This window comes from Pogoniulus pusillus, chromosome 18 (genome assembly GCF_015220805.1).
Source record: "Pogoniulus pusillus isolate bPogPus1 chromosome 18, bPogPus1.pri, whole genome shotgun sequence".
Taxonomy (NCBI): Eukaryota; Metazoa; Chordata; class Aves; order Piciformes; family Lybiidae; genus Pogoniulus; species Pogoniulus pusillus.
This window is the reverse complement of record NC_087281.1, coordinates 15,799,527-15,814,788: the sequence shown is the minus strand read 5'-3', so window position 1 is coordinate 15,814,788 and position 15,262 is coordinate 15,799,527. Positions and strand designations below refer to the sequence as shown.

The 15,262-nt window shown below is 39.7% G+C and overlaps 1 protein-coding gene across 7 annotated transcripts in view; it reads left to right on the top strand.

Moving 5' to 3' along the window:
- SIPA1L2 (signal induced proliferation associated 1 like 2) overlaps positions 1-15,262 on the top strand; it is a 128,214-nt gene that overhangs the window by 71,386 nt on the left and 41,566 nt on the right. For all 7 annotated transcript variants that reach the window (XM_064158541.1, XM_064158540.1, XM_064158539.1 and 4 more), the window contains 4 exons: positions 8,577-8,834; positions 11,421-11,504; positions 13,178-13,281; positions 13,647-13,750. In XM_064158541.1, the coding sequence (XP_064014611.1) occupies positions 8,577-8,834; positions 11,421-11,504; positions 13,178-13,281; positions 13,647-13,750 (550 nt within the window). The remainder of the gene's footprint in view (positions 1-8,576; positions 8,835-11,420; positions 11,505-13,177; positions 13,282-13,646; positions 13,751-15,262) is intronic.

Here is a 15,262-nt window from a genome sequence, read left to right as displayed (position 1 = left end):
CTGCCATTGAGCCTCTCTTTGCTTAGCTTTGCTATTCTCACCATCTGCTTCTGGAGATGAATTTTCACTTACTTGTTTGGTATACATTTCCAAGCTGTTTACAGAATAGTAGCCTAATGAGCTGATCCTATTATATGGAAGGTAAAAATGTATATTTTATAGGCCCTGAAGGAAACATACATACTGCATGAACTGTTTATACCTGCTTTGATACATTTTTAGTGATGAAATGTTAAATCCCCAAATGGGTGTGAAACGTAGCACTCAGTGCATAAGTAGGAGGAGTTTTAAATGAGTGCCACCAAACTAGGAAAAAAAACCTGCAAAAGCTTTTCTTGTTTATCAGTTTTGGTTTTGCATTTTTAAAACTGCATGAGTAACTACTAGGAAAATGATGTTTCTGTTCTAAAATACAACCCCCACCAAAGCGTTTATGTTTAGGTTCTTTTCAGTTTCATTTCTCTAATATGAAAAGAAATCTTCTTTCTTTCAGAGATCAGTTTCTCACTGAAACAGAAAGCTCCTCATTTTCTCTTTTATATTCATAAAATAAGATAAATGATTTTGATTACACAACTTGAAAGGGATCTGATACTTGGAGAGTTTTGAGCTTGCCTTTCGCAGTATTTGTAGTCTAAACAGAGCAGACAGCAGTATAGATATCAGGTGACAAGACTGAAATTTGCAGATGACAAGCATGACCTGTGACATTGTTTGTGAAATCCATGAATGAGAAAGCAGCAATGGCATAAATTGCCAGAGGTTTGAAGAAAGAATATAGTCTATGACAGCTACTTAATAGCCAAAAGTTGAGCAAGTCCTTGGCTCTTATTCGTTCACTTGTTTTAGTCATCTGCAATGCCTTATCTTGCAGAATCATAGAAACAGAAAATAGTTGAGTTTTAAAGGGACCTCTTGAGATTGTTGCTCAAAGCAAGGTCAATTAAAGCAGATTGATCAGGGACATCTTCATTGAGTTTTGAGTATCTCCAAGAATGGAGGCTCCCCAGCTTCAGTTATGGTGTTCAATCACACATAACTGCAACAAATGTTTTACACCTAACTGGAATTTCCTGTATTTCAATTTGTGCATCTTGTCTCAGCTTTCCACTGGGTATACCTCTAGAAAGCCTTGCTCTGTCATCTTTCCCCCCCCTCACCCCAACAAGCATTTAAATACACTAATAAGATCTCTCCTGAGCTGACTTGTTCAGAATTTTGAACTCAGTCCTTTCAGAGCTCGAACACTTAGATCTCCATTTAGTACTGTTCCCTCTACTTTGTTTATACTCTCTTACTCATCATTTCAATTTCTGAAGTTGGAGCATAGTAGAATAGTAGAATTCTGCATCCCATCTGCTGTTGGTTTTCCAGCCCTTCTTAATATTACAGTCTTACGGTGCCTTACAGTCTTACTGTGATACTGTTCATGCCAATCTCAACCAGCCTGGCTACGTATTGACACTCTAGAGCTCTTGCTTTAAAGGAAACTCCCAGATGCCAAAACACAAACCATCAGCCTTGTTCCTGGTTCAGGCATCGTTTTCACAGCCATCTCCACACAGTGCTGGCAGGAGGGTGTGAAATGTAGAGGGTAGCCAGGAGTTACTGGGGCACCCCGAGCCAGGGGGCACCAAGCTGCTGTGGGGGGAAGGAGAGAACTGCCTCTGCCTGCCTGGCAGACTCTCAGCAACAGCAATAATCTTCTGTTCCTTCCTCCAACCAGAGCAAAATGATCTTTCCCTGTTTGTCTATTTGGTCACAGGTTCAGACCTTTTATGATTCTACTGCTGGGCATAACCTAAGCTTTGAGATACTCCTTGCATACCCCTGCTCTTGCTCTTTATGGATAAGCCTTAATCAAACACTCACTAAATCATAGTGAGTGATAGGTTGGTGGGTGCTAAGTTGGACTGGATGATCTTGGAGGTCTCTTCCAACTTGGTTGATTCTATGAATTTTGAAGTATTTTCTCTTTAATATCCCATTTATATCTTTTTCCCAGTGATCCTTCCTTCTTGGCAATAGCTTCTCAAGCCTTTATTGCCCATAACTGTTGTCTTCTGTTGTAGCTATTTTCCTGTTCTCAGGGATTTGGAAATGTGACTTGCTCCGCTTGCACTCCGATTTGTATCAGCAGAGACTGCAAGGGTTGTTAGTGCCTTATTGATAATACAAGTTATCTAAACACCCTTATTGTTTGGGTTTTTTTTCCTTCATCTTTGATTTCCTGACTAGCTCCTTTCATCCAGTGTCCTTTCTGTTTCTCTTGTCTTTTTCATACAACAATGCAGGCATAGAAACTCCTAGGGAGGCATCTAAATTGCTTGTTAGCTTACTAACACAAAGATTCTGTTTAAAACTCAATAGTAACAAAGATCAGAAGGACAATGAGTTATCCTCATAAAAGAGTGGTTGTCATCCAGGACAGGCTACAAGAGCTGGGGCTCTGCAGCCTGGAGAAGAGAAGGCTTCGAAGAGACTTTACAGTAGCCTTCCAGTATCTGAAAGGGGTCTACAGGAAGGCTGGGGAGGGACTATTGACAAGGTCTTGTAATGACAGGGTGAGGGGTAATGGGTTTAAACTGGAAGAGGAGAGACTTATACTAGATGTTAGGAACAAGTTCTTTACAGTGAGGGTGGTGAAACACTGGCGTAGTTTGCCCAGGGAGGTTGTGGCTGCTCCCTCCCTGGAGGTGTTCAAGGCCAGGTTGGATGAAGCCTTGAGCAACCTGTTCTAAGTGGGAGGTGTCCCTGCCTGTGGCAGGGGTTTGGAACTGGATAATCCTTGAGATCCTTTCCAACCTAAACCATTCTGTGATTCTATGATACTCAGCACTTCATCTCTGTGATGATAGTTGCCACTCACCTTAAACCAAGTCATAAAGTGGGCAGCAACCTTTCCTGAGATTGCCATCAGCAACTGCAGACATCTGTTGTGCTATGAAGTTATTTTAAAGTAAAACCAGTTTACTGTTTTTTCAAATAACACTTCTTTCTGTTTTTTGATGCAGTGTTTCTGCAATTAAGAGGTTTCAGAGGTGTCAGAACTTGGAATTTTTGTCTTGACTCTGTTTTCTGTGTTTATGTTCTTGTTCTCATGCATCTCAGCAAGCCTATGAGTGAAGTAAACATCACCATTGTTTCCATTTCACAGCCTATGATCTAATTCTTCTCAGCAAAATTTACCAGTGAGTCTCAAACTAGCACAAAGTCATATCTAGGAGTTGATAATGGTAGGAATAGAACAGAGAAGAAGGCTTTTTCATAGTTACCATAGTGGCACACTGCTGATTGTAGTATACAAAAGCTTCTAACTGCCATAGAGATGAACATTTACCTTTTTAAAGTTAGCATCCTGACCTAATGTAGACCCTTTAGAGAGCCTTATCAAGAACCTTTACATGGATCCATAAATTAATATTTAAAGGATTGATTAACATAAATTGAAACATTTAATGGGCTGCTTGATAATTGTTTCAGAACATAATGCTCCTTACAGTAACATCTGACTATTGCATTTTTTTTAATGGGCTCTTAAATTTTAGTATGCTGTCATGACCTGCTAACTGTATCATAGTCATGCTCTGTATAATTGCAGAGTAGATTTTATTAACCCAACTTTTTATAGAGTAATAAGGTTCTTGAACTGGAAATATTACTGAGAGTTGTTGCTTTATGGTGAAGGCTTGATGTAAGTAACACCAAACTGTAGTGAAGGGCAGGAAGTGCTGTAATTTCTGATACGTGGTTAAGGCTTGGTCACATTTGCTTGGTAAATGAGTTATATAAAATATAATTGGGAAAGATATACAATATTTATTTAACATAGATTTAAATATCTTTTAAAGACAATTTTTTTATCATTTTCTCTAAACTGATGTTTTCAACAAAAATTTAAAGGCTAAAATTTAAAAGTGAATTAAAAGCTATTATTCAGTATCAGTGCCAATGTATATTCTTCATCCAATGGAATAAGTAATGATTCTAAACAGAGGCCAGATAATGTTTGAAGTAAATATTCAATAAGAAATTGCATTTTATTTTGTGGTTTTTTTTTTCATGTAAGATATCTTGCACTTTGATCCGTGGTTGGGGGTAAAGACCCTTATTGGACTGTAGACACAAAGTAATTGATACTCTTTGTTTCTAATAGATTAGGTAGCTACAATTAAGACTATACATACCTCAGTATACTGCAGTTACCTGTTCTTCAGGCAGTACAGGTGATGCAATAAAGCATCATTTCTCATATAAACATTGAACCGATTGGCTTGGTGGTTTTAAATTACAATCTAAAAGTTGTAGAATCAGAGAATGGTTTAGGTTGAAAGGTACATTTAAAGGTCCAGCCTGCCCTGCAGTGAGCAGGGATATCTTAGGAATATCAGTAAGTAATAAGCCCCCATATCCCAAGTGGCTCCCATTTACTGCCCTCTCTCTCCAGCCACCCAAGTAAGAGATAAAATGCTGTGACAGAAAGACAGAGATGCACTGGCATTTACATGATCAAACAAGGAAAGGAAAAACAAGAGATTAGATTCTCCAAGAAGGGAGAGGAGTTATGCAGAGTCTTTTGCTAAACTGGAGGAAGTGAGATAGTTTCTGTAGCAACTAGATCAGGCTGCTGAGAGCATTATCTAACCTGACCTTAAAAGTTTCCAGGTATGAGGCATATACCACCTCTGTGGGCAACCTGGTCCAATGTTTTACCCTTGTTGTAAAAATATTTCTTCCTTATGTCTATTCTAAATCTACTGTCTTTTACTTTATATCCATTGCCCCTTGTCCTGTTGCAAAGGTCCTGCTAAGAAGATTGTCAGCATCTTTCTTATGAGATCTTTCTAGGTACCGGAGCCTTGTAAGGTCTCTCCAGAGCCTTCTCTTCTCCAGGCTGAACGACCCCAACTCTCTCAGTCTGTTTTTCATATCAGAGGTGTTTCAACCCTCTGATTAGTTTTGTGGCTTTCCTCTGGACCCATTTCAACAGGTCCATTTGTTTCTTGTGCTGAAGACTCCAGCACTGGACACAGTACTCCAGGTGAGGCCTCATCAGAGTGGAGCAGCTTAACCTGTGAGCCACACCTCTTTTGATGCAGCCCACCATAGAGTTGGCTTTCAGGGTTGCAGGTATGCCAGCTCATATCTAGCTTGTCATTCACCAGTACTCCAAGTCCTTTTCCACAGGGTTGATCTTAATTCCTTCATTCCCCATCATGTATTGATAATGAGGATTCCCCTGACCCACATGCAGAACCTTGCATTTGGCCTTGCTGAACCTCATGAGGTTCACACAGGTCCACTTCTTAATCATATTCAGGTTCCTCTGCGTGATATCCCATCCCTCTGGCATGTCAATGGCAGCAGCCAGCTTGGTCTCATCTGGAGACTTGCTGACAGTGCATTTGTACTCATTGTCTGTGTCACTGAAGAAGACATTAAAGGACACTATACCCAGTATGAGAGATACTGCTTGCCACCAATCTCCATCTGGACATGAAATCCATCCAACTGATTTATCATCCATCAAACAATCCATCCATTGAATCCATCTCTCCAGTTTGGAGAGAAGGACTTTGTTCAGTATCAAGGAATGTCAAGATATGTATATATGACCACATGAAAAATAATACAGTGCACTAAACTAATCTTAAGCTTGCTTTCTTAGTTCTGCTTGGTTTGTATATAAAGCTTAATGAAAGTTTTAATTGGATAATCAATCTTAGGTTTTTTTTTTTTCCTTTGAGGACAATGTTCACACAATGTGGACCTGGTCTGAAGATGAATCAAAGCTGCATGACTGGAAACTTTTGTCTTCTATACCTTGTTCTTACTTGTTGTGGACTGTTGCGGTGGGTTGAAAATTGCCTCCAGATAAAATCACCAGACTAGCTCAGAAGGCTTGGAAGCAAATGAAGCTATGTATTTAGAGCAAGCTGTAACTCTAAAAGCATATAATATGATGCATATGTACAAAATATATTTACATATATTTACAATTACAATTGAGAAATAACATAAAAATCTCCCCCTGGACAAAGCCCAGGAGGGGTCAACCACCACCAGCACCTTCTCCCCCCCAGACCCTGGGAGAGAAAACCAGAAAGGCCCCAACTGTTATCTACTCAACCAAGGTTAGTGCAGCAGAAGTCAGTCAGGGCGGAGGAGGAAAGGACGAGAGTGAAACGGGAAGCAGAAAAATGAAGGGAAGGAAAACTGTTTAAACAGCAGACTTTATCCTAAATAGTGGATGAATGGAATGTTACAGATTTATCTGGTGTTCTTCTTCTGGATCCAATACAATTCTTTATTTGAAATTTCTAATGAAACTAAAGTGTTAACTCTAAAACTACTGCAACAGTGAGTGAGGAAGGAAACTTTGTGAAGAGAAGAATGGGTTTGGAATATGAGCAGTTCAATATTGCACTGGAGAAATGTGTTCTATGTATGCTTCGAATGTAGAAATGTTTGCTCTTTCTATGCTGTGCTTTTTAACTCAGCCTTGTCATTCGAAGAGCCCAGTAGAGGATTTGTGACTTTCAGAAGTATAAAACAATTTTAACAGATAGCTGCATGAACTGAGGTACTTTGAAGGTGGTCTGAATAACTGTGCCAATTTCAGAGTGAAGGGAAGGCTATAAATAGATCAGACTGACCTTCTGAAATTAATTGTATAATATTGGCTTCTCTGTAGCTCCATTCCTTGTCTGTGGGAGGAGACTGTTGAAGTAGACTTACCTCCACAGGGAAGCTAAAACCAGAAAAATCATTATTGTGAAATTCTGATACTTCCAGCCTGTTCAGCTATGATTTGTCAGCAGTGTTTACACATGTTGAATTTTAATGGTGCGTTCAATACTGATATATCTAACCAAGGAACAGAAATTCTGAGTTCTCTACTGAGTTCTGTAGCACTGTAGTGACCTCTCTTCAGCTCATCTTCTGCATGCTGTTTTCTGTCCTACATTGGCTACTAATCTCCATTCTTAATACTTGGTATTCTTTTAAAACGTTTTTCAGATGTTTGAGTGCTATCAGGGACTGAGATTTAGTGCTACAGGATAAGTAGTCTGCTTATTTAGTGCCACAAAATTGTGTGCCTGAAGTATTTGCCTAGATGAGACTGGGCATGGTCAGAGTATCTAGAATGTAACTGCTACAGCTGCACATGTACCTTCTCTTCATCAACCTTGAATAATGCAGTTAGCATTTTTATAATACCTTTTAAAAATACTATTTCCAGAGCACTGACAATAAAAAAATGTTGCTTGGCAGTTTGGTTCAGAAGCTTTGGGGCAAAGCTGTTTAGTTTATGAGAATCTATACGTTATATTTGATCTGTGCATTTGTGTGAAGCTGTTTGTGTCAGAACATTTTTCAGGATTAAGATTAAACACTTTACACAACTCTTTATTACATTTTTTTTCTAGGTAATTTTAATGTAGTTGGAAGTGATGAATGTTGAGTTTTCAACAAAAGCGAAGCTTGGTCAAGACTCAGCTCAAGGGATAGAGCAGTAAATGAGACAGAAGCAAACTTTCACTCTTTTGTACTTAATTTATTGCTCTAGAATTAGGATGTTTTCTTTATAGATATTAATTTAGTACACACTGCTTATAAGACAAATAAAAGTTGTAGAATCAACCAGGTTGGAAGAGACCTCCAAGCTCATCCAGTCCAACCTAGCACCCAGCCCTGTCCAATCAACTAGACCATGGCACAAAGTGCCTTATACAGTTTTTTTCTTGAACACCTCCAGGGACTAGATAATACCTGTAATGATAATCAGTGCTGGCTTAAAGTGGGTGTGAATCTGCCATCCTCTAACTTCTTCTTTGTCGTTAGGCAAACTGATGTTTTGGGCAACACTGTCAATACTTTATCCTGAGCTAAAACTCCTGGGAATACTGTTGGTATTTAACCACAGTATAAGCTTCAAGCAGAGATTGTAAGCCAGATTTGTCTCCTTCCAATTTCTCATTTCTCTTCCAGGCATAGGGACCCTCAGGAAGAGAGACATTAGAAAATACACTCTGAAAACAAATAGAAAAGTATTTAGGTGCTACTTAATCATTTCCATCAGAATATAAATGCACTACCACTTGGTGTGGACAAGGTGGGATTCTAAAGGAGTTCTCAGTACCACTAAGAAAACTGTAATTTGCTGCAAAGCAACAAACCTGTTGTGTTGTTTTGTCTATGTACACTTTTCCCCTAAGAATTTATTAGTATTTATGAAATCTGAACAGATTAAAGATGTTTTTCGGAGTTCATGCTTTCTGAGTTTTGACTGCTTTGTTTGTACTTTTTTTTTTCATTGTGCAAAATTGAAGCTGGAGATTACTTTATAAAAGCATAGTGTGTCCTTTTTAAAGGGAGAGAGGTCAAAACCCTTTGAGCACAAGAGTGAATCCTTTCTTTCAAAATGATTGTCATGATAGTTTTGAAACATTCAAAGGGTTGTCTGAACACCTTTGGACACCCAGAAGAAAACTGTGTATGTACTTCTGACTGTAGGATGGGAGTTTTCTTTTTCTGCTCTCAACAGTCAGATTGATTAATGTTGTTTTCCACAGGGGTTGTTCAGAACTTTGTCGTATACCCATGGTGGAGTACAAACTTGACAGCGAAGGCACCCCATGTGAGTATAAAACCCCTTTCAGAAGGAATACTACTTGGCATCGGGTGCCGACTCCCGCTGGGCAGCCTCTCTCTCGTGCCTCTCCAATCCTAGGAACATCTGACAGACTGCAGTGCCAGCAGCTTCTCCAGCAGGCTCAGACAGCCATTCCTCGCAGCACTTCCTTTGATAGAAAACTGCCAGATGGTGCAAGGTAATACACTCTGTTTAATGCCTGTCATTTTCCTAATATGCCCTAATTTAGATGACTCTGCTTTCTAGAACTTGGGCATACTTGTTCTTCAAACATTATTTTGACTTTTACTCTGAGGCTGTATTAGAAAGCTTACATACACTGAGCCAAATTCCCTCTACTTGAAACAAGTGACTTTTGTTTCTGATGGAAGTGCACAGTGCTGAGGTTCTTACTGCTGAGAACCACTAACCTTTTCCATTTAGTCTGAACTGAGTAAAGTGGGAAAGTGTCTTGCAACTTTTTGATCTAAACAATATCCTGTCCCCCACCTTTTGGGAGCCTGTGGAGGCAAATAATGAGTGTAAAAGAAAAATCCCTTTAAGAATGAATTATTTAATCTCATTACCAGGCTACTGGCATAGTTTCAAAGGGTTCTGTAACTCATTACCAGTCCTTATGCTTTGCTTTGGTTTTAATTAAAGAAAACAGAGCTTTTGATTTGAATATGTAACACCTCTTAGATGATGGGACCGTATTCTTAGATGTTAGCTCTCTTTTAATTTGATCACCATTCTTCATAAGATTAAAAAAACACCATTTTTAAAATTGCAGATTTGTAAATACATTTGACCTTTGAGTTACTAAGGGAAACCATATGTCTTGAGCAGAACTCACTGTCCTTTATTGTTTGCAGTTATTTCTGCTTGTGTCCTTTTCCCATTGAGCAGTGTAGTTACAATTTCCAAAGAAATAATTACTGCAGATTGAACATATCTAATGGATAGGAAAATACAAAATACTGCTCATACAAATTCTGGATGAAATAATAAGAATACTTCTAGTGCTATACAATCCCTTATTTAATAAAAAAGAATTAGTGAGTTCTTACATTGTTTGAAACATACAGGTGATAGTAGTGCATATTTGAAATTGTGTCTATGCCAGGGTCTGGGAAAGGCAGACTCCCAGCTCTGACCATTTGATTGTGTATTTTCTCCTTCCCCGCTGTGTTCCTCCTCACCCCTTGAAAAAAGGAGATGTGCATTTATGTAAGCATGGAACAGTGTGGCCAGTAGAACCAGGGAGGTTATTCTGCCTCTGTACTCGGCACTGGTCAGGCCATACCTTGAGTGCTGTGTCCAGTTCTGAGCCCCTCAATTCAAGAGAGATGTTGAGATGCTGGAACGTGTCCAGAGAAGGGTGATGAAGCTGGTGAGAGGCTTGGAACACAACCCTGTGAGGAGAGGCTGAGGGAGCTGGGGTTGTTTAGCCCGGAGAAGAGGAGGCTCAGGGCTGACCTCATTGCTGTCTACAACTACCTGAAGGGAGGCTCTAGCCAGGTAGGGGTTGGTCTCTTCTCCCAGGCAACCAGCAACAGAACAAGGGGACACAGTCTCAAGTTGTGCCAGGGGAAGTCTAGGCTGGATGTTAGAAGGAAGTTTCTTGCCAGAGAGAGTGCTTGGCTTTGGAATGGGCTGCCCAGGGAGGTGGTGGAGTTGCTGATCCTGGAAGTGTTCAAGAAAAGCCTGGATGAGGCACTTAGTGCCATGGTCTAGATGACTGGATAGGGCTAGGTGCTAGGTTGGTCTGGATGATCTTGGAGGTCTCTTCCAACCTGGTTGATTCTATGATTCTATACGCATAGAAGTGAGGCATAGGAAGGTGATCAAAACCCAAATTTGAGCATTGCGTTTCAACTGTGTGGAAATCCAAGAAGAATCATTAGAGTCGTTAAGACACGAGGCTCAAAAGTTTAAATAATAAATACAAAACATTATTAATGAAAATGTTTTCTTATTGCTCTTCTATGCTAAAGAATTAATTTAAGTGTTCCTATTACTACTTCTAAGTTACTAATTGCTATACTTGCAATTATTATACTTGCAAACCATGTAATTTCTGATCCCTCATGAGAGCTTCCCCACATGTAATCATTGAATCAACCAGGTTGGAAGAGACCTCCAGGGTCATCCAGTCCAACCTACCACACAGCCGTAGACAATCAACTAGACCATGGCACTAAGTGCCTCAGCCAGGCTTTTCTTCAACACCTCCAGGGACAGCGACTCCACCACCTCCCTGGGCAGCCCATTCCAATGCCAATCACTCTCTCTGTGAAGAACTTCCTCCTAACATCCAGCCTAGACCTCCCCCAGCACAATTTGAGACTGTGTCCCCTTGTTCTGTTGCTGGTTGTCTGAGAGAAGAGACCAACCCCTACCTGGCTACAACCTCCCTTCAGGCAGTTGTAGACAGCAAAGAGGTCACCCCTGAGCCTGAGTTTAGAGAAGTAATTCAGCTACTCTGACTTCTGTGTAATTCCACTTGTTTTGACATAAGCTAGATGTAAGGAAAAGATGGTTTGGCATTTACTGTCTTCCTTTTTGTGCCTTTTATAACATACAAATAATGCAGCTGTTCAAGTTTTGTGAAACTAAGATAAAACTGTAAATTCCCAAAATGAACACAATCCAGTGTACATATTCCATCTGCATTATTTGTGAAAATGAATATATATGTTTAAAAGAAGCACAGCCTGATTCAAATCTGAAACCCCACAAATATAACTCAGTACACTGTTAGTGACTGTAGTCAACATTGCAGAAGTTCTCCAAGCAACCAGTCCTCCTCCAGTGACCCAGGACCCAGTGGGAGCAGCCAGTGGAGACAGCAAGTTGGATATGATGGGTATTGGTGATATTTATTTATCTATCTTTTCTTTGTTTTCAATCTTGCTATGGCTCATGTACATCTTTCTTATGTAAAATCTAAATGGAAGTTCTATATCACAGATTTATTTTCAAATAGTATATTTTTTTTAGTATATTTTTAAGACTGTGTGTTTTCTGGCCCTAAATGTGTCATGCATGCTGCATTTTAAACCCACACTGCTCTAACTCTTTAGAACCAAATTGTTATTTTACAATTCAAGTAAATAGCAAACAGTTCTTAGCTTTGTTTTCCCTGAAAGCAAACCAGAAATCAGCTAATAACTCAGAGCTAGAATAAAATAATACCTCCTCCTTTTGCTTCAGTGGCAGAGTATTTGGTTAAAAAAAATTAATCTTTATGGTTCTCAAGGATTTTATTTCCTACTCTGTTTATTCTGTTAGCATCCATTCCCTAACATCTCTGCTCAAAAAAAGTTTGTCTTTCATAAGCCTTTTCTCCATAAAAGGCTATTACAGTATGTAGATGATTGTTTTACATCCCTGTCAATCTCTTGGTGCTGAAGTTTCAGGATTTACCCATCTGTGTATGGAAAAAAAAAAGGCACCCCAATATACTGTCATTGTAATAAGAATATTATGTGAGACATCTGTTGTAAATGACTTTAAACATATCTCTTTCTTAGATAGATATGGCTACCAAAACTACTCTTGCTATAAAATACATGGCAGTATCTACATAGCATAATAGAAAAGCATTCTAGACTTGCCACACCGCTTTCAGAAGCTACTTTTCAGGGGAAAAAAAAGTGTGAATATCAAAAACATCAGCCTGGTTCCTTGTCTGTAAGCTTAATATTGCTTTGGCACAACTGTGGATGAGATGTTCCATGTCACAGCTATATATGCAATATCTTGGAGATTCCCCAAGGAATTTCAGAATACTCTGAGATCTCTCTGAATAGATGCCAATAATTAAAATAAAACTATAGCAGTTCTTTTTTTGGTCAGTAAATGAATGAAAGTGGATCTTATGTAATTTTTCCAGCACAACTCTTTCTAATGGCAACCTTGGGTTTAGTATGTTGCTTTGTCAAATAATTGAACTTGTGCAGTAGAATGCTGGTGCTAACCTTATGTGTGTAAACCTCAAACAGAGCTACTTTCTGTGGGGCTTAGTTCATAAAGTTCCATGTTCATAAAGTGCCATGGTGTAGTTGATTGGCTAGGGCTGGGTGCTAGGTTGGACTGGATGATCTTGGAGGTCTCTTCCAACCTGGTTGATTGTATGATTCTAAGCATATATTAACATAGTTCTCCAGTACAAACACCTTTGGATGTATACCCCCAAGACTGTATTTCTTTATCTAAAGTTCAATGTCTTTTTGGCCTGTTCACACTTAAGATAAAACTGTGTGTTGTTGAAAAAAAAAATGTATTGTAAGTATTTGCATGCAGTGTCTGGAAATGTTAGTGCACTTGCTTGGTGGTAGGGGATGATAGGGCTGGGTCCTAGGTTGGACTGGATGATCTTGGAGGTCTCTTCCAACCTGGTTGATTCTATGACTTTAACAAATAAGTTACAGAATATTTGCTCTGAAGAGTAGAAAGTGATGTTGTTCATCATATAACTAGTTTTCTGGGAATAATAAAACAACAAGAAACAGCTGAATTTTCTGCTTGCATTAAAAGGTGTCAGTCCCCTTTGCTCCATGAACACCACCAAGGCACAGGCTCACTGGAGTGTGAAGGAGGCAGAGAACGAGAGGAAACTTTGGAAGGATCTAGACATTCTGGTAATAAAACTCACTGTATCTTAAGAATAAATATTGGCAGTGCAGTGCCAAAATGCAGAGGTTTGATACACAAAAAGCATGTAATGTAACACTGAAAGTGGGGACTGTTATAGACAGTCTAACAGAATATTGAGATAATTCTTGGAACAAACTACTCCTGAACTTGAGAAAGCCTCATGAATGATGAAAAACTGTCTGAGCTTTGTTTAATTATCACTGAAAAAGTAGATGCTGTGAAAATGCACATCTCTGATTCCAAAGAGTATACAGGCTGAAACCTGATGCTAAGCTGTGTGCATTTTTTCTTTGTATGGTGTACTCACCTTTTTAGCATTCAGAAATTAAACCACAATTATTTCTGGCAGAAGCCAAGTGGCACACTCCATCGACCAAAGTCCTGAGCTCCTACAAAGACCGGGCTTTACAGAAAGAGAGCAGTGGCAAGGAGTCACCAAACAAGCTGTCACATGTAAGTCTTTTACTTGAATGTCATTCAGAATTCTAGATATTACCAAACCAGCACCATGGACTTAAAGAAATATATGTTAAAAATATGTTTTAATAATTTATGAAGAGAATGTGTGTGTCTTGGGAAGCAAAGTGGGAGAGCAGCCCTTGAGGGGAAGGACTTGGGAGTGCTGGTGGATGAGAAGCTCATCATGAGCCAGCACTGTGCGCTTGCAGCCTGGAGGGCCAACCAGATCCTGGGCTGCATCAGAAGTGTGGCCAGCAGGTCGAGAGAGGTGATTCTTCCTCTCTACTTCTCTCTGGTGAGACCCCACCTGAAGTACTGCATCCAGTTCTGGAGTCCCGATTACTAGAAGGATGTGGAGATGCTGGAGTGTGTCCAGCGAAGGGCCACAAGGATGATCAGAGGGCTGGAGCAGCTCTGCTGTGAGCACAGACTGAAAGAGTTGGGGCTTTTCCAATCTGGAGAAGAGGAGGCTCCCAGGTGACCTTCTTGTGGCCTTTCAGTACCTGAAGGGGGCCTACAAAAAAACTGGGGAGGGACTTTTTAGGATATCAGATAGTGACAGGACTAGGGGGAATGAAGCAAAGGTGGAGATGGGGAGAGTCAGGCTGGATGTGAGGAGGAAGTTGTTGAGCATGAGAGTGGTGAGAGCCTGGAATGTGTTGCCTAGGGAAGTGGTTGAGGCCCCATCCCTAGAGGTGTTTAAGGCCGGGTGGCTGGATGAGGCTCTGGCCATGGCAGTGGGGTTGGAACTAGATGATCCCTGTGGCCCCTTCCAACCCTGACTGATTCTATGACTCTATAAAGTGTATGTTGACCCAGATGTGGGGTGAATTTGCTATGTTTAATCTGTGTTTTTAAACTAAGAACTCCAAGAACACTTCAGTCTGGAGTACTAAGGAGATAAAACTAATGCAGTCTACATTGAGCTGTGCATTTACATCCTCATTTATACTGACACACTTAATCTGTATTTCATATTTTAAACCCAAAAATAATTGTATTCACCATATGTTTTTTTGTGTTGTGTGAAATACCCATGTAGTATAACTATAAAATCTTGCTTTCTGTGTTAAGTGTGCTGCTCAGATTTCTAGGCTACCTACTTTAGCAGCTTGTCTTCAGTAATGGCAAAATCCTCAGTGACCAAGGGATGGAAATGACTCTAATGACATGTGTGATATTTTTTTTAATGTTTGTTGCATGCTATATATAGTAGGAATCTGTACGCTATTTGCAGACTTATGTTGGTAAGAATATGAATCTAGTTTCTCATGTACATTGATATCTTTTGAGATTAGCTTGATTCAAAACCCCAAACCACCACAAGCAAAATCACACTGTAGAGTTATGCACATGAAGACAAAAATGCTTTCTTTTACCTTAAGCCAAAGGTGAGAGGGAGCTACAATCAGTGTTTGTAATGATCACTACAGAGTACCTATACCAAAGTTAAGTGATGAGTTTGCTTACCTTAGAGTTTTATACTGGTGGCAGTTCTTGCACTTT